Genomic DNA, 24262 nt, shown 5'->3' on the forward strand with positions numbered 1-24262 from the left:
TCATAACTAGACTGAACTCCTGCCTCACCAAGGACCTGGACCCATTGCAATTTGCCTATCGCCACAATAGGTCAACGACAGACTCAATCTCGATGGCTCTTCACACGGCTTTAGACCACCTGGACAACACAAACACCTATGTCAGGATGCTGTTCATCGACTATAGCTCAGCATTTAACACCATCATTCCCACAATCCTGATTGAGAAGTTGCAGAACCTGGGCCTCTGTACCTCCCTCTGTAATTGGATCCTCGACTTCCTAACCGGAAGACCACAGTCTGTGCGTATTTGTGGTAACATATCCTCCTCGCTGATGATCAACACTCAGGGGTGTGTGCTTAGCCCACTGCTCTACTCTCTATATACCCATGACTGTGTGGCTAGGCATGGCTCAAATACCATCTATAAATTTGCTCATGATACCACCATTGTTGGTAGAATCTCTGGTGGTGACAAGAGGGCATACAGGAGTGAGATATGCCAACTAGTGGAGTGGAGTAGTGCAGCAACAACCTGGCACTCAACGTCAGTAGATGAAAGAGCTGATTGTGGACTTCGGGAAGGGTAAGACGAAGGAACACATACCAATCCTCATAGAGGGATCAGAAGTGGAGAGAGTGAGCAGTTTCAAGTTCCTGGGTGTCAAGATCTCTGAGGATCTAACCTGGTCCCAACATATTGATGCCGTTATAAAGAAGGCAAGACAGTGGCTATACTTCATTAGGAGTTTGAAGAGATTTGGCATGTCAACAAATACACTCAAAAACTTCTATAGTTGTACCATGGAGAGCATTCCGACAGGCTACATCACTGTCTGGGGGGGGGGGGGGGAGGGGCTGCTGCACGGGACTGAAAGAAGCTGCAGCGGGTTGTAAATCTAGTCAGCTCCATCTTACAAAGTACCCAGGACATCTTCAGGGAGCAGTGTCTCAGAAAGGCAGCGTCCATTATTAAGGACCTCCAGCACCCAGGACATGCCCTTTTCTCACTGTTACCATCAGGTAGGAAGTACAGAAGCCTGCAGGCACACATTCAGTGATTTAGGAACAGCTTCTTCCCCTCTGCCACCTGATTCCTAATGGACATTGAACCCTTGGACCTCACTTTTTTTAATATACGGTATTTCTGTTTTTTGCACATTTTTTAAAATCTATTCAATACATGTAATTGATTTGCCTATTTTCCACTTCTATATTATGTGTTGCATTGAACTGCTGCTGCTAAGTTAACAAATTTCACGACACATGCTGGTGATAATAAACCTGATTCTAATTCTGATTCTTCTCATAATTTTAAACACTTTTATAAAGTCACCTCATTCTTCTATGTTAAAAGAATAAAGACCCAGTCTTGCCCACCTCTCTCTATAAGGCCTTCTAGTCCAGTAACGTCCTCATAAATCCTTCCTGCCCTCTTTCCAGTTGAAGCACATCTTTCCTCTAACAGGTTGACCAAAAATTGTACACCGTACTCCAAGTGCAGCCTTACCAATCACCCATAGTGACCAGACTCCTATACTTAATGTCCCGACTGACGAAGGCCACCTTGCTAAATACCTTTTTAGTCCCTTTATTCTCATAATGTCCAAGATCAAGGCCTCAATTATACCCAGCGCTGAGTCTCTGCAGCTCTCTCAGCTACAGAGCTCCAAAGATTCACGCCCACCCAGAGTGAAGACTCCTCAGTCGCTTGTCAGGAAGGTCTGGTTAGACTATGGATAAGGGCTCCTCTCTTAGGCAAAGATCACGTTGAAGGGACAGAGTCACTGAGCATTCACCCTTCCAAACCCTCCAAGAAATTCACCCCTCATTCCTCCGGAAAACGTATGCCCATTCTAAAAAGGGTTAGCCAGGGCCACAGCCTGCTATCACCATGGCACACGAGAAAAGAGAACTGTACAGGCCCTTCAGCCCACGATATTCAACCTTCTAACCTACTCCGAGATTAATGGAACCTTTCCCTCCCACATAGCCCTCCATTTTTCGTTCATCCATGTACCTATCTAATAGTCTCTTAAATGTCCCTGATGTATCTGCCTCTACCAAGTGGCCACTTGCCCATAGAGTCCAAATTGGCCTTCAGTGAGACAATACCGTTAGCCCCATTTCCCAGCTCTTTCCTTAGAGCAGTGAAAATTATTTTCCCTCACTGTCTATCCAATTCTCTTTTAAAATCCCTGGATAGCTTGTTTTCACTTACTCGCATAGCAGGTTCCAGATCAGAACTACCACTTGCGTGGAAAAATATTATTTCTCTCTGTCTCATTCATCTGGACGCGTGCACTTTCAGCTGGGCTTTGCAGAGACTATAGGACTGGCTGGATTGACGCTGTTCTCTCGGGAGAGCTGGGGGAAATGGTTCACAGCTGTGAGGCTCCTTAAGGGTGCGCTAAACAGACTGGCCACCGGGGGGAGGACAAGTCCACTTCTGAAGCCACCCGATGCAGCAGTCACTAAAAGTCCTGGGTGAGTTCAGGAACTCACAGGAACCACAGGAACAAATTGTGAATATACTTACAGTGAAATTGAATCAATAATTGAAATTCCATACTTTAATAGTGCAGAAGACAACAAACGGTGTAAATGCAAATATAAATAAATAGCAATAAATAACGAGAACATGGGATAATGAGATAAACAGTCCTTAAAGTGAAATCATTGGTTGTGGAAACATCTCAATGGATGGGCAAGTGATTGTAGTTATCCCCTTTTGTTCAAGAGTCTGATTGCTGAGGGGTAGTAACTGTTCCTGCACCTGGTGGTGTGAGTCCTGAAGCTCCTGTACCTTCCACCTGATGGCAGCAACGAGAAAAGAGCACGATCTTGGAGGTACGTGGGCGATGAGAAAAGGAGTACAAAATCAAAACACCGCAGATGCTGCAAAGCTGAAATAAAAATGAGAAAACACTGCCAACGCTCAGCAGGTCAGGCAGCATCTGCTGTGATAAAAGGTTAACATTGCAGTTTGAAGAATGGGGGGGGGGGAAGAGAAAACAAGTTAATTGAAGGAAAGAGAGGTAACTGACAGCAAAAAAAATGGATTTTTTTTGCAGTGAAGAATGGATTTTGGAAAGTGCCCTGAAAGACTGGTGAAAAAAATCAGAGGAAATATGAGAGACAGGGAGACAAGGAGAAGGAAGATAACAGGGTATTGTCCTGATATGCTTTGAATATTTGGAAACTCAGACTGTCAGAGGTCACATTGACAGATGAGGTTTCAAAGCCTCCAATGTAATATATTAATTACAGTGAGAACACTATCAAGTTATAATCAAAGCTTGCGGTTCTTTGTCAACAAAAACTTAATATTCTAGCTTGAGCTTGTGAAGTTTCCTGTCCATACTGGGCTGTTTATGACCTGCGGAAGGAGCGGGTTAGCAAGTCCTTCCACCCTTCCACACACCCTTATGGCCCAAGGACGATCAGACAAAAGGAAATGTAAAGAATGGGTGGCCTTTCTACTCACCTGCTGGACACGGGCCAGCAAAGGTTCCGATCAAACACCGGAAGACGAGAATGGTGAGCACATCCCGTCACAAGTCGGTAGGTGTACGTCCGTGATCGGGCACAGTAGCGAGCGTGGAATGTGTCGCTCACTCGAAAGGCTTTCAAGATGCTGTGGAAAGACGATTTTTAATAAAAAGATCTTTATTAGTAACGGGAATAACCCAAAGTCACAGACCACCAGAAAGTTTTTTAATTAGTCTAAATTTATTCACTTTAAGCACATTAATGATGGTTAAAACATATAACTGGAAATCTTTTCAGCCTATCAGGTGTCTTATGAGTCTGCAAATACTTTATTATCAACATTCACCCAAACCTGTAAATTGATTCATTAGTGTCACGTATACCAAGTTACAGAGAATAATTCATTTTGTATAGCACTCACACAGATCAATTCATTATACAAAAACAGAGTGGAGAATAAAGTGTTACTGCTACAGAGAAACGCAGTGCAGCTCGGAACAGGATGCAAGGTCATAGCAAGATCAAGAATCTACCTCATCACCATTCAATAATCTTATAATAGGCCAAACACCCCAATAATCCCATTGTCAAGTTCGCCGATGACACAACCGTGGTGGGCTCACCACCAATAACAATGAGATGGCCTACAGGGAAGAGGTGGAAGAGCTCGAGGCCTTATGCCAGGCAAATTGCCTCTTCCTCAATGTCAACAAGACAAAGGAGATAGCTATTGACTTCAGGAGAGCTTGCCCCACTCGCGCTCCTCTTTACATCGTTACAGCAGTGGAAGCTGTGTGAAGTTTCAAACTCCCAGGAGTGCACAGCTTGCAGAGCCCCACACTCAGCAACACCTCTCCTTCCTGAGGAGGCTGAAGAGAGCTGCACTATGCACAACTATACTCACGTCATTCTACAGATGTGCAGTAGGGAGCATCCGAACCAGCATGGTACAGGAACTGCACTGCAGCGGACTGGGAGGGTTTACGACAGGTAGTCAAGACTCCCCAACACATCACCGGCACCAGACTAGCCGCCATCAGGGACATATAGACAGTGTGCAGAAAGGTGCAAGAAGATGGCCAAACATCACGAAGGATCCCGCCCACCATGCTCACAGACTGTTTGTCCCACTCTCATCACGGACGAGGCCACGTAGCATCCACACCAGGAACACCAAACTCAAAAACAGTTACCTTCCCCAAGCAGTGAGGCTGATCAACACCCCCACCCACTAACCCACCCCTCCACACCCCCAACCACCACTACTTCATCATTTCTTGTCAGAGTCACCCTATGTACAGACACTCCTGTGCCTAACATCACTTCATGGACATTCAATCTATCTCTGTATATGAGCTATCTCATCTATTTACAAACGTTTGTATATTTATTGTGTTTTATTATTATTATTATTATTATTATTGTGCTTGTTACCTTATTGTGGTTTGATAATACTGCATTGGATCCAGAGTAACAATTATTTTGTTCTCCTTTACACTTGTATTCAGGAAATGACATTAAACAATCTTGGATTCTAACGACAAGACAGAAGCTGACCTTCAGCCTGAAGGTAAGTGTTTTCAGACTGTTCTTTCTTCATATAGGAGTGGGATAGAGCAGGAATGTCCAGGGTGGGTGGGGTCTTGGTAACGCTGGCTGCTTAACCGAGCCTGCGAGGAGTGTGCACAGAGTCAATGGAGGGGAGATCGAATCACAAACCAGAGAAAGCCTGCAGATGCTGGAAATCTGAGCAACACACACAAAATGGTGGAGGAGCTCAGCAGACCGGGCAACGTCAATGGAAAAAAAGCGCAGTCAACGTTTCTCGGCCCGAAACATTGACTGTACTCTTTTTCCATAGGTGCTGCCTGGCCTGTTGATTTCCTCCAGCATCTTATGCGTCTTGCTAGGGAGGGGAGGCTGGTTTCCGCGACGTGTTGAGCTACGCCCACAACTATATGCAGTTTCTTGTGGTTATGGGCCTGGCGGCTGCCATACCACACTGTGATGCATCTGGACAGAATGCTTTCTGTGGTGCATCGATAAAAAAAATTGGGGAAGGTCGAAAGGTCATGCCAAATTTCTTTACCCTCCTGAGGCGTTGGTGAGCCTTCTCGGATGTGGCATCTGTGTGGTTGGACCAGGAGGGGCTGCTGGTGACGTTCACTCCTAGAAACCTGAAGCTCTCAATTTTCTCAAGCTCAGTATCATTGATGTAAACAGGGGAATGTGCACTAACCTCTTCCTGAAGTCAGTGACCTGACAGCTCCTCTGTTTTGCTGATACTGAGGGAAAAGTTGCTGAGCTGACACCCTGTCACTGGGCTGGGAGTACAGTAGGACCTGAGGACACAATCTTGTGCAGCGCCATCAGTGAGAGTGATTGTGGCAGAGGTGTTGAGGTTAATCTTGGCAGAAATGTTGAGGTAATCAGGAGGTGTTGAGGTCATCGTGGTGGAGGCGAGGACGCAGCCTTGTAGAGCATCCTCGGTGAGAATGATTGTGACAGAGACGTTGCTGTCTATCCGGCAGGAAGTCAAGGATCCAGTTGCAACTGGTGGTGACGAGTCCCAGGTCTAGGAGTTTGAAGATGAGCTTGCTTGGAATAAGATGATGAGAGGCATTGATCGTGTGGATAGTCAGAGGCTTTTTCCCAGGGCTGAAATGGTTGCCACAAGAGGACACAGGTTTAAGGTGCTGGGGTAAGGGGTAAGTTTTTTTTTAAACACAGAGAGTGGTGAGTGTGTGGAATGGGCTGCCGGCAACGGTGGTGAAGGTGGATACGATAGGGTCTTTCAAGAGATTTTTGGATAGGTACATGGAGCTTAGAAAAATAGAAGGCTATAGGTAAGCTTAGTAATTTCTAAGGTAGGGACATGTTCGGCACAACTTTGTGGGCTGAAGGACCTGTATTGTGCTGTAGGTTTTCTATGTTTCTATGGTACTATAGTATTGAAATCCAAAGCATAGTCAAACATAGATGCCTTTACTGTCCCGATGCGCCAGAGAAGAGTGTAGGGCCAGGGAGTTAGCATCTGCCATGGACTTGTTTCGGCAGAGGGTGAACGGCAGTGGGCCGAGGTTGTCTGGCAGGCTGGAGTTCATGCGTGCCATGACCAGTCTCTCAAAGCACTTCATGACGGTGGATGTCACAGTCACTGGGTGGTAGGTCATTAAGGCACGTTACCTTGTTTTTCTTCTGTACCAGGATGATAGTGGCCTTTTTAAAGCAGGTGGACATATCAGGTGGAAGCACAGAGATTTTAAAAATGTCTGTAATTATCCCTGACAGCTGACTTGTGCAGGGCCCAGTGGAAGCTGGAGTGTGGTCAAGGAGATGCTTATCACAGGGCCCCTCTCCAGAAGACCACTTGGTGTGGGTGGTGACATTCCAAACCCCTCTGTTCAAAGCGTGTATAGAATGCATTAAGCTCTTTGAGGAGCGATATCCTGTGGTCAGCAAAGCTGCCTGACTTTGTCCTGTAGCCCATTGTAGCATGTAAGCCGTACCACAACAGACAGCTGGTCTGGACTTGCTTTTGGACTGATTATCTCTTGGTATCCCTGATTGCTTTTACAGAGATCATAGCTCGACTTCTGATAAAGATCAAGGTCACCTGATTTGAACGCTGCATTCCTAGACTTTTCAGCAGGCAGTGAGTCTCCTAATTCATCCTTGGTTTCCGGATTGTTCTTTTTGGTACTTGGTCCTCAGCACACTTGCTTATAAAAGTGTGCAATAGGCAATTTTATTATATTGCTTTGACACTTAATCTTTTTCCCCCTATTCTCTGGATAACAAAGGGGTGGGGGGGGAAGCATGTCATGCAGTTTCCCCACATTACAACAGTGGCCATATTTCATAAGCTCTTTGTCCCATACAAGATCGTGAAAGATGACATAGGAATCAAAGACTTCATTTCTGCATACTGTATCTGGAACTGGGTGAAATTCTCACCTACTCTCTATAACTTCTGTCCACAAATTTTGTTTTCCCTACTCAGTGCGGAGTCCTGCTTCTACGCTAGTGTTGAAACTACATAAAATTTATACCAAACACGAGAAAGTCTGCAGATGCTGGAAATCCAAAGCGACACACACAAAATGCTGGAGGACCTCAGCAGGTCAGGCAGCATCTGTGGAAATGAGTAAACAAGTCGACATTTCAGGCTGGGACCCTTCTTCATGAGCAAGAAGGAATGGTCTCGGCCTGAAATGTCGACTGGTTATTCTTTTCCTTAGATGCTGCCTGACCTTCTGACCACCTCCAGCGTTCTGTGCCTGTTGCTTAAAATGTTTATCAGTAGCTAGCACCAAATCCCCCATTCCCTTTCTCCAACCACCACCACAGGACCTCGTCAGCACAAAATGAAGAAATACAGGAGCAAATGCAGTCACGCTTTTACTGTTCCGCCCTTTGAATTATTCAAAATGGAATCTATCTGTAGTTCTTTTTCTTAGATATTTAAAATCTTACTGGTCTTTGAGCAGAATTTTAAAATATCATATTTCACACCAGTACTTTTCATGCCCTTTCAGACCTGATATCAAGACCCTAGCAACGGTCTAGGGTTAGATCCACCTCACAGTAACTGCATGGCCTTTTCATAATCTCTGTCTATTCTCAGCGTTTACAGTTTGCAGAGTTAGGTAGGCAGCTGATTTTAAATAACATGTCTCCACATGCACACTTAAATATTGGTGAAGTATTGTGCATCTGTTAATGGCTTGTATTAAATCAAACTCCTTTTAAGATGAATGGGATATCAAGGATTCAAAGTACACTTATTATCAAAGTGTGTATACGTTATACAACCTTGAGATTTGTCACCTTACGGGCAGCCACTAAACAAAGAAACCAGAAAGAACCCATTACAAAGACCAACAAACATCCAATGTGCAGAGAGAAGAGAGCGAAAGAAAAACACAAATCATGCAAACAATGAAAGCAAGCAACAGAGTTCAGAATGAAAGTGAGTCCATAGACACGAGGCCAGGAGCAGGCCCACAGCCTCCGCCGTAGTGCAGCAAACTTCACAGAGCAGCGAGCAGAACCGGCCCGACGTTTAAACCATCCAAACGTCTGGTCGTTCCTCACTCTAAGACCCAGGCCCTGTCGCAACAATGTGCTCGGGGCCTGGACACGGCCACCATGTACAGGCCCAGAACCAACCTTTCCAAATCGGCCCGGTGCTTAGATCGATCAATTTAGATAGACGGATCCTGAAGCTTTTCCACTCCGATTTTTCTCCGCTTCGCATGCTCCAACCCTGCCTCGACCTCGCCCCGACTTTGCATCGTACCCGCACGCCTCGACCCTCGAGTCAGCATCACTTTCGCTCATCTCCTCATTGTTTGCAGTGATCATTTACCACAGAGAAAGAGTTATTAACAAAGTCTTCTTCTTCATGTGCCTTGCGCGTTACACGCTTGGGTGATCATGGCTCTCCACATCGAACGATCCCTCGCAGCATCAATGATATCTCACACATTTAGATCTGTTAGTTCTTTCACAGTGTCCATATATTTTCTTCATTGCCTTCCTCTACCGCGTTTCCCAGGCATATGGCCTTGAAATCTAAGGCATTCTATTTCTCCCTTTCTGATGACATGGCCCAGGAATTTAAGTTTCCTCTCATTTAATGTTCTCATTAAAGATCATTTTATATGGGCACATTGGAGTACTGTCTCATTAGTTACCCTATCTCTATATGGTATTTTCAGCATTCTTCTAAGAAACCACATTTTTGTTGCTTCTAAGTTTCTTTGGAGTTCTGGTGTTATAGTCCATGTTTCGGAAGCATACAGCAAGACTGACCAGATGTAACATTTTAGTAGCCTAAGCCTTGTTGTCATAGAAATGTGTCTGTTAGTAAAAATGGGTTTCCTTTTTTGGAAGTTGGTTTTGGCAATGGCAATTCTTCTTTTTATTTCTACTTTACTTCTAGCATCTTGTGATATAAAGCTACCAAGGTAATTAAAGCTGGTCCTTTGCTCAATCTCTTGGTTACTGATGTACAATTGGCAGTTGGGAGTATCCTGCTGTTTTGATATTACCATACATTTGTGTTTTTTTTTTACAGTTGATGGTTAGACCAAAATCTGCACTTGTTTGTACTAATTTGTCTAGGAGGATTTGTAGGCCTTCAGCAGCACTTGCTATGAGGGTGGTATCATCTGCATATCTTATATTGTTGATGTTAACACCTCCAATTTTTATCCCATCTAGGTCTTTTATTTCTCTGAGAATCATTTCACTATAGATATTAAATAATTCCGGTGAGGCAACGCATCCCTGTCTAACTCCTCTTTGCATTTTAGTCCAACTGCTTATATTATCATCAATTTTTACCGTCGCCGTTTGATTCCAATATAAATTTTGAAGCAGTTGTTGGTCCCTTCCGTTAATGTTTAGTTTTGCAAGAATTTGAAATAATTTTTCATGTTGCACTTTGTCAAATGCTTTAGTGAAATCAATAAAATACAAAAAGACATCATTTTGATACTCAATTGCCCTTTCTGAAAGCATCCGTAGTATGAAAATTGTGTTCCTAGTTCCTCTATTCTCAATAAACCCATATTACAGTTTAGAAGTTTCTGGCCTTAACTTGTTTTTAATTCGACTCAGAACAATTCTCAACAAAATCTTTACTATGTGACTCATAAGACTGATTGTTCTGTAATTTTCGCAGTCAATAGTTCCAGGAATTTTTGGCAGAGTTATAAATACTGATTTCAAGAGATCGTCAGGCAATACAGCAGACTCATATATGCCATTAAACAGTTCAAGAAGGATATCTATGCCCAGATCTTCTAGAGCTTGTATCATTTCCACTGAAATTTCATCAGGTCCAGTGGCTTTACCATGTTTCATGCTTTTCATTGCTTTAGTTATTTCTTCTTTGGTAATAAGTGAGCCTGAACTAGGATGCTTAATATCTGGGCGTTCCCCTCTATTATCTTCAAAAAGCTGCTCTATATACTGAATCCCCCTCTCACATACTTTATCTGGATCTATTAGTATGGATCCGTCTGCTGATCTTATGTATCCTGCAGAGGAGGTTTTCTTAATTCCAGTAATTTCCTTAATTTTCTTGTGCATTTCTTTGCTGTTGTTAATATGGCCTACTTTGTTGCATTTTTTGATTCAGCCATTCTTCCTTTGCAATATTGCACAATTGTCTGGTTTGTCTGTCTAGCTCTCTGTATTGCACTTCATTATTCTTCACTAACCTTCTTTGTTCCATCAGATCTAGAATTTCTTGGGTTATCCACCCCGTTGGTGTGTTGGATTTCTTGTACTGGGATTATCTCCTCTGCTGATTGCTGTATAGCATATTTAAATCTGTCCCAAATAGGCGTTGTTTCATTTTCCTTGAGGTGTTCTTCTACAGCTGTTTTGAATTGTTGCTTAAGTATGCCATCATTTTAAAGTTCTCCCAACATATACTTCTTTCTCTTTTTTCCATGTTTCAGTTTCTTTAATTTTGTTTTGATGGTAGCTATTACTGGATGGCGATCTGAACCACAGTCTGCTCCTGGGTAGGCTTTAGAATTTGTGATATTATTTAGTTGAATTTTTTGCTTTGTGAACGACCAGTAAGTGGTCACATCCTCAGTAGTGCCATCTTAATCCAGATAAAATGGTGAATCAAAGCCAATATTGCTGGGAAATTTACATTCTTCCTTATAGTGAGCATTATCATTTCATTGACTCTGAATAACATCCTCAACACTGTTGCCTGTAATTGTCAGACAACGTGCTCTTGCCCTACGAGATGTCGAGGCAGAATGGTGCAGCCAGACGCTGATGGTGCTGTGGCAATTCCATTGCCAGCCATGGTATAATCCCCAACGTCATCCTACCTGCACCTCTAACGGAGGAGTGGAGAAGTGCTCAGAGTGGAGTGAGAACCTCGAGCCCACACATTGCCAGCTCACAGAAGCTCAACAAGTGCAACACCTCACAAACCAGCTCAACCCCTTCTGAACAACCTTCTGCTCCCGCACTGGCCTCTTTGGTCACCTCAGAACTAGGATGGAGTGAATCAGTCTCTCTCACGAGGATCTGAATAGAAGGAAGTGGCATTTAGAAGAATGCGAGGGGATGTCATTGAAACCTACCGAATGTTTAAAGGACTAGAAAGGGTGGATGAGGAGAGGATGCTTCCTATGGTGGAGGTAGCCAGAACTAGAGGGCACAGCCTCAAAATTGAAGAGCGACCTTTTAGAACAGAGGTAAGGAGGATTTTTTTTAGCCAGAGAGTAGTGAATCTGTGGAATGCTCTGCCACAGGCTGCAGTGGAGGCCAAGTCCGTGGGTATATTTAATTGGGAAGTTGATCATTGTCTGATTAGTCAGGGCATCAAAGGATATAGTGAGAAGGCAGGTGTATGGGGTTGAGTGGGATCTGGGATCCGCCGAGGTGGAATTGGCGGAGCAGACACGATGGACTGAATGGCCTAACTTTGCTCCTATGCCTTATGGTCTTGTGGAAGGAGGATCCTTGCCATATTGCGCCTGTCTGTGAGCAGTTGTTCAAGTTTCAAGGTACATTTATTATCAAAGTATGTATGCGGTACACAACTCTGAGATTCATCTTCTCCAGATAGCCACAAAACAAAGAAAACCACAGAGCTGTTCAAAGAAAAACATCAACACGCAACCCCATGCACAAAAAAAACAAATCGCGCAAATAGTAATAAGAACATCAACACCCCCCCAACGCACACAAAAAAACAAATCGTGCAAAACTCCCTTCAGTGTACCAGCTGTGAGCTAATCAATATCATACACAGTTATCATCACGTTTACATTTAGTGCAGCTACATAAATTTCAGATTCCAAACATGTCTTTTTATAGCTTTTAACAACCTAAACCTACCCAAAGGAAATATCTATCCATATCCTCACATTATTGCTCCTACACTTCAGTGAAAATTTCACAGTTTACGATATTCCCAAAAATATTTAATCTTTTACAACCAGTTGCAGATTCCTGGACGCATGACTTTACAATCTGAGTAATAGCCTGTCTTTTCCTCAGGCTCTTGCATCTCGCCTGCTGTGTCTCTGCACAGAGCAAGGATGGTCAGTTCCACAGCAGTAACCTCAGCATTCATAGAAGGGAAAAGAGATGAGGCGGAACTGTGTGGAATTCATTGCCACAGACAGATATGGAGGCCAAGTCATTGGGTATACTGAAAGCGGAGGTTGATAGATTCTTAATTAGTCAGAGCATCAAAGGATACGGGGAGAAGGGAGAATGGGGTTGTGAGGGAAAATAAATCAGCCATGATGGAATGACGGAGCAGACTTGATGGGATGAATGCCTAATTCTGCTCTTATGTCCTATGTTCTTACAGAAATATGGAGTTTAGAGTCAAGACCCTTCAGTTACACTTCACCAGATTGATTCCTGGTATGGGGATATTATCCTATCAGCAGAGACTGAGCAGACAAGACCTACGCTGTGTGGAATTGAGAAGACGGGATCTCATTGAAGATCTTTGAGAATGACGTTTCCTCTGGAGTCTACAGTCAGGGTCATAATCTTCAAATAGAGCAAGTGAGAGAGAGAGCGAGAGAGAGCAAGAGAGGGAGAGTGAGAGAGAGATGAGAGCTACAGAGGGAGAGCGAGAGAAAGAGAGAGAGCAAGAGAGAGAAAGAAAAACAGAGCGAGAACAAGAGAGAGATAGATAGATAGATAGATAGATAGATAGATAGAGAAAGAGATGAGAGCACATGTCTTTTCACAGAGACAGAAAACCCAGAAGTGCTATGGAACTCATTTGCTGAGTATATTCAAGAAATATGTTGAGGAATTTTTGGATCCTTCAAGGCCATGGGTTCGTACAGGGAAGTGGTGTTGAGATAAACGAAGAGCCAAAAATTTGCTGAATCTCAGAGGATCCATTGGCCTATTTCTGCTTCTAGTTCTTGTATTTACTAGCTCTGGACAATACAGACAGTGCCTGCATTAATTACCCATTCCAAACATCTGAACTGAGAAGGCAATTAAGAGCCAACAACTGTGGTGGGTCTGGAGTCATACACAGACTAGATCAGTTAAGGACAACAAATTTCCTTCCCTGAACGTCATTAGTGAACCAAGTGATTTTTTTAAATATAGGAACACAAGGTTACCTCTGACTCACACTATCTTCCTGATTCCAGATTTATTTACGTTCCCAAGGTACCATGTGGGATTTGAACTCATGTCTCTGGACCAGTGGTGCACAATGCTGGCTGCAGATATACTGACTTAACCAGTGCATCACTGTACCCCCTAAATGAGCACCAGAAGTTCCACAAAGGAAACATTCAGGTCAGAAGTCAATGTTAAAAAGGGAAGCTTGGGAGAGAAGAGAAGAAGTGTTTTATTGGCAGCTGTCCGAACATTATTCACGTTAAGTAAAGCTGGTCGATGCAAAGCAAAATTGATGCTACTCACCTTTGCATTCAAACTAAATTACTTAGGTTTAAAAAAGAGAGAAACAGTTTTCAAACATCTCTCCTTAAAGGTTGGCTATAGATATTTAAACAAACGGTAAATCTTTCTCTTTGCTAACCTACATTTTTCCTGGCCTACAGTTTCGCAGAAAGTTTGTAAATATATCAAGAACAATTATTTTAAGAGCTATGTTGCAATAGCTAACATCCAGCCGAAACTGGCTAACTGGCCTGACACCAAACTTGTCATTTGATGAATTTATGCAAGTCTTAAATCAGCTTGGCTCATCTTTACAGCTTAGGGAGGTTCTGTCAAATAAGGGCCAGGATGGAAAAAAAGGAACCAGCAGAGGGAAAAAAAAGGAAAATTAAATGTGTTTGTAATCAGTCAGAATTGTACAACGATCCTTGGATTGCGACCCTTTTGTAAAAGGATTAAGTCATTCCTGTGACAGAAAGAGAAAACTCTGGAAGCCTCAAGGCAGTTTTCAGCCAATGAAGTGCAAACATTGCAGTAATGTAAGAACAGCAATGGTCAATCTGTGCATGGCAAGCCCCCACCAGGAGCAAAAGCAGATAGTCAGGTTTTTTCTTTGAGCGTTGTTGATGAGGGATAAGGACGAACACAGTCAATGAATCCCCATGAAGATGGGGCAGTCTCTCCGAGGATTCTTGTGCTGGAATATAGTGTGAAGTCAAAGGACAACAAATAACCCAACAAGAAGCACGGCCGCGACCTCCTGCGATCCGTTCACTCCCCCCACCACCTCCCTAACTCAGTCACAAACCACGGGCTTATTCAACCCTGGACCAGCCTAACCCACTTAATGGAAATTAAAACAACAATGCAGTGGTCCAAGTTCGGCTCTCAGTTTGATTGTTCATCCATGCCAGGAGACAGGGGTTAGGCAACTGGTTTCAGATCTTGAGATAAGCAAGGCACAGGTCAGTACTGATTCCCGTTTCTCATCTGCTCTGTTCTAATTCTGTTAATTTATACACTCCCGCCAGGCAAATAACCACAGAAGCTGCCAGGCCCCTGTGAACAATATTAACGTTCTCCAGCAAAGGGACACTAATGTTTCTATCAGCTCTGTTTAACATTTACTGCAAGCCTCTCTGTTGTCGGGACAAGAAGGAATAAACAGTTTGCCCTTGCCTTGTGCCAAGATGCAAAAAGCCATTCCTGCCAGTAGTTAGTAATAAAGGTTCAAAGTAAATCTATTATCAACGTACATATATGTCACCATATACAACTCTGAGGTTCATTTTCTATCATCCATACTCAATCAATCCATAATAGAATAATAACCATAACAGAAAGACGGCACCAACTTTGGTGTTCAACCAGCGTGCAAAAGACAACAGACCGTGAAAATGCAAAAATAAATAATAACAATGAATAGATAAGCCACAGATATTGAGAACATGAGATGAAGAGTCATTGAAAGTGATCCCACAGGTTGTGGGAACTGTCCCGTGTTGGGGTGAGTGAAGTTGTGTGAAGTATCCCCTTTGACGTCAGAACCCGGTGTTTGAGGGTAGGAACTGGTCCTGAACCTGGTGGTGTGAGTCCTGAGGCTCCTGTACCTTCTACCTGATGTCAGCAGCGAGAAGAGAGCACAATCTGCATTTACCTATTTTATTTAGCATTTATTATTATTAAAAATGGTGAGATGAGTATTTTGAGAAATTTTGGGCCCCATATCTAAGAACGTGCTGGTATTTAGGGGATCCAGAGGGTCTTCATGTTAGTCAACCAATGACCAGATCACTCCAGCCGACAGTGACCAAAATCAGGGCAAATTGTCAGGAGGCAAGTCCGTACATCTGAGGGGCAGGGTCAGCAGAGATTAGTTGACATAGTTACTGAGGCTATGGCAAAATGTTCACACCAGCAAACTATTTCTCAGACAAACAGCAAAGTCAAAGGCTGAAAATGCTAAGTGGATGAGCAAAGGGTGGCTACAGTTTGTACAAGAATGGTGTTAGGATGCTTTCCAACATTAGAAAACGTGGCACTGTTCCAGGCATTAGTTATTACCATAAAAGACTAGTCTGCAAAGATTCTGGTATATCCTAATCAATGGATTGCTTCTTATGATAACTAATTCCAACGCCCATTCTGCACTCTGAGGTCAATAATAAAATGCAAGCATTTCATCACACTCCCACGAGAGAAGCTCCAGTTTGTAAACTCCACACAATGCCTGTTTTTGCTGCTTTAATACTGAACAAAGATTCCTAGTTGCAATTCACTATTGAACACAGGGAACAGGATGGAGTTTTTCAATTAGCTACCGACAGGCATAATGCATTGATTAGGACACACCAAAAAAAATCTGAGACTTGTCATTATTAGTAATAATTAATAACAAAGGCTTTACTAATGCCTGGGGCAGTGCCATGTTTCCACAGCTGGAAGGCAACTTTACACCATCCTCATATATGCACAGCAGCCACGCTCTGATTACTAACTCAACAGAGTCAAATTTTGGGGTTTTTTTGCTGTTTGTTCTAGAAATAGCTTGATGGCGTAGTTGATTTGACTATGTAAACTAGTCTCCACAGTTTCTATCCCGCTGCAGATAGAAGGGGTCTGTTTTAAATGGTGCTGGCTTTGAACAGCACAGCTCATCTCTTAAAAGTATATTATCTCATGATCTCATTTTAAATATAAACCCTCAAGAAAATACTTGCGAAAACACCACAACTTCCTAGTCTCAGTAAAAGCCTGGTCTGTCTGGCACCTATCCAGATGTCCCCGCTGTCAAATGGCCCAGCAACTTTGCACATTAACTACGGCAAATTGATAAGGAACTAGATTGCGTCTAATGACCACAGAGCTACAAACAACAGGAGGCAGGCAAATTCTCATTCTCACTCAACTGGTAACCAGTGTTTCAAGATTAACGTTCTCTTTAAGAACAAGAAGGAACCCAACCAGCCCAATACAGGTAAAGCCAGCCGCTCCAAAGATCATCGAAGAAGTCCTCTACTTCACTCTTGTATTGTTTCTGTGCCAATTTTAATCTGGCAAATTGTTCCATTTCCCTCTGCAAGTCCTCGTTTCACTGTTTACCACTCTTGCAGTCTGCCGCTTCTGGCGGTGTAGTGGCATCCTCACTATGCTTCGAGGCGAATGGTCTCGGGTTCGAATCTGGCCGACTCCTTGCACGCTTTCCATCTGTGCTGGGTGCAGTGTCAAGCCAGCAACTCAGCCTCGTAAAGAAAAAATCAAACAAGTGCTAAAGAAATGGCAAGGTTGCCGTCTGACGTGCCACAAGGCGTGAAGAGGAACAACTTCCTGCTTTTGGGGATGTAATGTCTTCTTATTTCCTGGTGACTATGTTGTATTGATGGTCTCTGACTGTACCCTTGCCAAAATTTCCTCGGTATCCATTCTGTCAAAGTGTGTCATAGCTTTAAAGTCCCCTGTTGTGTCACCCCACAGCCCTCTTTTCTGAAATCTGTTCATCTTTAACAAGGCCCATACCTTTTGAGTTTTCTCACCTCCTTTCTCTTTATCTCACTCAACACAGCAGCTTTACTGACAGAAGCTAATTTACTGTTTTTAAAATAGTTATAAACATGTATTCATAGAACTCCTGTTAAGCAATTTCCAAACACACATCAGGAATGATTGTATACACAGTGTTTCTGGTTAATAAGAAAAGAATCGACTGTACTCTTTTCCATAGATGCTGCCTGGCCTACTGAGTTCCTCCAGCATCCTGTGTGTGTTGGTTGAATAAGAGAAGACATCCAGATACTTTACCCAAATGTGTTTTTGAGGACAACATGAAGAAAAAGAATCTACCACCAATCAATATGCATTGTAGGCCTTTCAAAGCAAGAGGTTACTCCATCCTGTGCGCTGGTTTGTCCCACTCACTAACCTGATTGGCTCGGGTCTTAAATGGTAGTTCAGAGCATTGACCAGAAGCTCCTCTGAAAATGGCTGCTTCCCCTCCTTTCTCCGTATGTCAAAGTGAGCAGAATTACACAGAGCATGGACACCGGTGTCCGTCCGGCTAGAGATGAAGACGTTGACCTCGTTGGCAGGCCGAAGTTTTTGCAACGCACCCTGATGAATACAATGGGAACATGGATTAGGGCACTGTGCACCGTCCTTGGGCAAAAACCGTGGTGCTTTGATTCATCCAGAAAGTGGCATCTTCATTGCTGACAAGTCTGAAGCAAATACATCAAAAAAAAGAGGTGACACCAAGTCTGGATTTAATTTGATGGAAATTATCATCAATAATGGTGTGAGATACGTATTTTACACTTAATTCCTCCTGTGGTAGAGCTCCTAGACAAGTTAAAACGTCTGTTTTAAAGTGAGGAGAGGCACTTGATCTGGACATAAGAATTTGCAAAATTTAACAATTGTGGTGAACCACAGGCTGCGTGCCTATCCCCCACTCCCCTTGCTTTACATTTAGGACTGTGTGGCTAAGCACAGCTCTAATGCCATATTCAAGTTCGCTGACAACGCCACTGTCATAAGTGGAGTCAAAGGTGGTGATGAATCAGCATACAAGAAGGAGATTGAAAATCTGTCTGAGTGGTACCACAACAACATCCTCTCACTCAACGTCAGCAAAACCAAAGAGCTGATTGTTGACCAGGAGGAGGAAACCAGAGGTCCATGAGCCGGTCCTCATTGGAGAATCAAGGGTGGAGAGGGTCAGCAACTTTAAATTCCTTGGTGTTATTATTTTGGAGGACCTGTCCTGGGCAGTGCCTCTACTTCCTTAAGAGTCTACAGAGATTCAACATGACATCTAAAACTTTCACAAACTTAGATAGATGTGCAGTGGATAGTATATCGACTGGCTGCATCACAGCCTGGCATGGAAACACCAATGCCCTTGAACAGAAAATCCTACAAAAAGTACTGGATACGACCCAGTCCATCACAGGTAAAGCCCTCCCCTCCATTGAGCACGTCTACATGAAACGTGTCACAGGAAAGCAGCATCCATCATCAGGGACCCTCACCACCCAGGACATAGATAGATAGATAGATAGATAGATACTTTATTCATCCCCATGGGGAAATTCAACTTTTTTCCAATGTCCCATACACTTGTTGTAGCAAACTAATTACATACAATACTTAACTCAGTAAAAAATATGATATGCATCTAAATCACTATCTCAAAAAGCATTAATAATAGCTTTTAAAAAGTTCTTAAGTCCTGGCGGTAGAATTGTAAAGCCTAATGGCATTGGGGAGTATTGACCTCTTCATCCTGTCTGAGGAGCATTGCATCGATAGTAACCTGTCGCTGAAACTGCTTCTCTGTCTCTGGATGGTGCTATGTAGAGGATGTTCAGAGTTATCCATAATTGACCGTAGCCTACTCAGCGCCCTTCGCTCAGCTACCGATGTTAAACTCTCCGGTACTTTGCCCACGACATGCTCACTTCTCACTGCTACCACCACGAAGGTGGTATTGGAGCCTCAGGACTCACTGCACCAGGTTCAGGATGAGGCTCTTGAACCAAAGGGGATAACTTCACTCGCCCCATCATTGGAATGCTCCCAGGATCAATGGACTCACTTTCAAGGACTCTTCATCTCATATTCTCAATGTTTATTATTTGATTATTTATTATTATTATTATTATTATTATTATTTCTTTCTTTTTGTATTTGCACAGTTTGTTGTCTTCTGCACTCTGGTTGAAACGCCATGTTGGGCGGTCTTCCATTGATTCTGTTATGGTTATTAGTCTATAGATTTATTGAGCGTGCCCACAAGAGAACGAATCTCAGTGTTGTATATGGTGACATAGATACACTTCAATAATAAACTTCCTTTGAACTTTGAAATGGCATTGCTGTTGATGGACAACAAGGTGAACCAGATAGAGGGTCTGTAATTTAAGATGTGGGGTGACAGGAATGTGTACAGTTGCAACCCAACACATTCTAAACCTCAGGACAAAAAATATCCAGACTCTATACCAAATCTTCCGACTTTAGGTGACTGGCTCTCTCTGTCTGTATCAGAATTGACTCTGATTTCTCTCTCTGAGACCTGCTGAACATATCCTACAATCAATCAGGCCATCAGTAACATATGGTCCGAACTAAAAAACATCATATAATTGTAACCGCTATATTAGGTTTCATCCCATCACAGATGTTCCCTTTATTCTCCCCCACCTTCTCCTTTCTGCTTCTGATGACCTGAAACAGTAACTCTCTTTCTGCCACCTGTCCTGCTGAGCGTTTCCCAACTTTCTGTTTCTCTGTCAGGATACAGCAGTGTGTACTAGCTGGAAAAGACACATGCTACTCACCTGGACTTTTGCAGCAGCACCTCCCAAACATATGATCACTAACACCAAGAACAGATGCACAGGAAACGCCACCACCTACAAGTCCCACACCATATCAACTTGGAAATGCACTCTGTTGCTTCACCACCGTCACACCTCTATTTCACTCCTCCATCTCTCAGGTGGCGACAAGGAGGCATACAGGAGTGATGAAGATCAGCTGGTTGAGGGGTGTCACAACAACAGCTTTGCACTCAAAGACAATAAAACCGAGCAACTGATAGTGGACTTCCAGAAGGGGAAGTCCAGAGAACACCCACCAGTCCTCATCAAGGGAACAGCAGTGGAAAGTACACACACACACACACACACACACACACACACACACACACACACACACACACACACACACACACACACACACACACACACACACACACACACACACACACACACACACACACACACACACTTCTTCTTCGGTTGTCCATCGAGATCTGATGACAACATCCGCTCCTTTAATGGTGAGATCTTTGATGACTATACAGTCCTATCCTGGACCCACAAGTTCTATTGCAGGTGGGACATGTATATGTGGTAGTGATGGCAACCATGGCTGCATTTCTCCTGGCTCTCTCCTGGTTGTTCTTTCCATCTCCAGAATACGAACCCCGTCCCTCCCTAAACAAACAAACAAACAAACAAACACACATACACACACACTCTCTCTCTCTATCTCTCTGTATAAAATACAGTTTATTCCAGTTAATTGGTACTCATTGGAACCAATACATTTTGGCCCATTTAAGCTGCTGCCCCAATTAGCTCCAGTTTCATAGAAATGCTTAAAAAGGAATGAAAAAGACTAACTACCATTCAACTGAGTAACAGTTTATGTACTTAAAAGAAATACAGAACAAATTAGAGCACTACCAAAACTATAGGTGGTTATCTGTCATATGCGATGACAGGAACCCCACGAGGGAGAGTGCTTAAAAGTGGAAAAGCCATTACACTGGAACAGGTCTACTCTCTCGACCTCAGAAGTCTGGGTCCAGTGGTACGAGTAGACATCACAACTGACCTCTTTCCAGTTGCAGTGATGACCGTGACGTATTCTGTGCTTTGTCACTCCCTTCGCTCTCCGCCTAGCATTGCAGTACCACCTTCCTGGCCATTGGATCTCACTGTAGGTCTCATCTGGCCAGCGTGCTGAGGCTAGGGCGGGCACGTCCCTGTCTTACCCGGGGTATGAGACTCGCCGGCTACTCTCACCTGGTTTAGCTGCCAGTCAGCGCTGTACCAGGTATGGCTGCTGTCTCGTGCAAACAGCTACTTGGAGCCACAGGTGAGAGCGGAGTGTCCAGTGGGGACCAAACATAACATTCAAGATGACTGTCCATACCTTCAAATTTTTTGTAGTTTCTAACTTGTTGAAGTAGTGAAATCATTTCATTTTTACTCCTGGCCGTTCCTGTCATCTCAAAGCTTGAAACTGCAGTGAGCAAATCCATTCTGAATTGTCTTATTGCTTATATCAGTGACAAAAATCTCTTGCTTTTTGAACACAAACATATGCAACTGACAGGATGTAAAAACTGCTCGCTCCAAGCATGGTACAGTGTCTAATGGCCACACGATGCGCTCGTGACTGACGCTTGCTAGAAAATGCTTGACGAGTCTGCTGCCCCAATTAGTTTATTCGTTTCATTCAGCGACACAGCAAGGAGCTGGCCCTTCCAGCTTTTCAAGGTACGATGTCCCACCAACCCCCCCTGACAAGCTCAATTAACTTTAGCCCAATCACAGGACAATTTACAATGACCAATTTAACCTACCCGGTACGTCTTCAGACTGTGGGAGGAAACAGGAGGACTCGGGGAAAACCCATGCGTTCCATGGGGAGGGCGTACAGAGACTCCTTACAGAACAGCGCTGGAATTGAACTCCGAACTCCGGGACACCCTGAGCTGTAATAGCGTCACGCTAACCGCTACCGTGGCAGCATATTGTCCCAAGCAAACAAAGGCAACCTCTGCTATTTTCCCCGATTAGTTTTTGTTCTTTAATAGTCGTCCCAAATGAACGGCTGTCCTGATTAACACATGGCCCAATTAACTGGAATCCACGGTTAATTCATATTTTTTTATTAGTATGTATTGCAATATACTGCAGCCACAAGACAAACAAATTTCACAACATATGCCAGTGATATTAAACCTGATTCTGGTTCTTCACTGTTGTTCTAAATCCTAGAACAGCCTCCCACCAACACCAAGGGAGCAGTATGTCCACGAAACTGCGTGCCTAGTGTAGATTTGTTCCTATTAGAACCATAATATATCGTGGGGAATGTCAGGCTTGGTATATGTGTTTCAAATTGTCCATAATTCCGAACAGACTAGATTTTTCTTAAATAATGCCACATTTTCTCCACACACAATCTTCTTAGCCAACTCCTCTCTAAGGATTCAGTTGTAAAGCCAGATGAAGAATATAAATTTGCCAGATTTTGATTTTTTTTTTAAACAGCTGTATTTACGAGATCAAATGCAGAGAAGCCCCATGAAGTGGACTACAGCTGTGTGTCTGTATTCCAGAGCAGGGGAACTGTACGACATTCTCTAGTCTTTACTCTCTACTTTGCAGGGGTTGTGAAAAATAGCTGGAAAAAGAAGCAGAAATTTTTAAAAAAATCAAACATTCACGAGAGAAAGGCGGCTTCACATTTTCCACTGCCATTCTTTCCCCATGGTGCACACGCTGCAGTAATAACCCTGTTTGACAACGCTGGTGAAACTGTTAACTCTCTCTGGCAATCATCATCAGGCTATCTACATTCAAGCTATTTCTGTATCTGGTGACAACATTGCTGGAAACCTATTGCTGTCCTTGTACAAGCTCCCTGAAGGATAAAGTTACTCAAGTGTTGTTGAGTCCAAGATTGCAACTGCTGGTGTTTAAATGGAATTTTAAAACTAAGGAACATGTAACAGGAGTGAGGTTGTAAGGCACCAAGGCTGAGAAAGGGAAAGAATAATTTGCAAAAAAAAAGACAGGAGTGGGTTACCTGGCCTCTTCAGCATACTCCATTGTTCAATAAGACCATTGTCAACTTTCCTGTCCAATCCCCATACCTGCTGATCTCCTCAATGTCCAAAATTCAACAGATCTCATTCGTACATAGAATCAAAAACCATGCATCAATGGCCCTCTGAGTAATGAATTCCAAAAATTCACTCAAAAGAAAACAGAACACTGGAAGAACTCAACACCTGTCAAAGTCAACTTGCGTCTTTTGCCTCTCTAGTTGCTGCCTGACCCGCACAGTTCCTTTGACATTCTGTTTTCCTGGAATAAAAGTTTCCAAAGATGCACAACCTCTTGTGCAGAGAAATAGCTCCTCCTCTTTGTGTCCTTGAGAACTGCACATCCAGTGACAAGCTATTATGATATAATTGGGACCTTTTTATGCTCTTATCAGGCAGATAATAAGCAGTTTGAGAATACACTGTGTTGTGAATAGGTAGATTTTGGCACGCATTACCTGGGACAACGGGGAAAGATTTGGCTGTGACAATCAGCCAGAAGCTAGATAAGCATTTTCCAGAAGCATAGGCTGCCCTTCCAAACTGTCAGCATGAACTCAATGGGCCGAATAGCCCATTTCTGTGCTGCAACCAAACAAATCTTTAAGCACTCCAGGCAGAAAGTGACATGGATTTGTTTTTGTAGTATGTCAGGGATGACCGGCCAAGTTACCAGGATAATTTACCATCCTTCTGACATGGTCAAGAGGTTCAGTTGTTGTTCAGATCAAATATCAGGATGGGGAAGAAACGTCATCTAAGTGACTTTGACTGTGGAATGATTGTTGGTGCCAGATGGGGTGGTTTGAGTATCTCAGAAACTGCTGGTCTCCTGGGATTTTCACACACAACAGTTCCTAGTGTTTACAGCGAATGGAGCAAGAACCAAAACAACATCCAGAGAGTGGCAGTTCTGTGGGCAAAAATGCTTTGTTAATGAAAGAGGGAATGGCC

The 24262-nt window shown here is 43.4% G+C and overlaps 1 protein-coding gene across 1 annotated transcript in view; it reads right to left on the reverse strand.

Moving 5' to 3' along the window:
- The window catches only part of pusl1 (pseudouridine synthase like 1), a 95447-nt gene that overhangs the window by 41178 nt on the left and 30007 nt on the right, over positions 1–24262 (reverse strand). The window contains exons 3-4 of the mRNA XM_073031929.1: positions 17822–18009; positions 3467–3616 (exon numbers count right to left, since the gene is read on the reverse strand). Coding sequence (XP_072888030.1) covers positions 3467–3616; positions 17822–18009 — 338 coding nt within the window. The remainder of the gene's footprint in view (positions 1–3466; positions 3617–17821; positions 18010–24262) is intronic.

The sequence above is a fragment of the Hemitrygon akajei genome, chromosome 29 (assembly GCF_048418815.1).
Source record: "Hemitrygon akajei chromosome 29, sHemAka1.3, whole genome shotgun sequence".
In the NCBI taxonomy this organism is placed as follows: Eukaryota; Metazoa; Chordata; class Chondrichthyes; order Myliobatiformes; family Dasyatidae; genus Hemitrygon; species Hemitrygon akajei.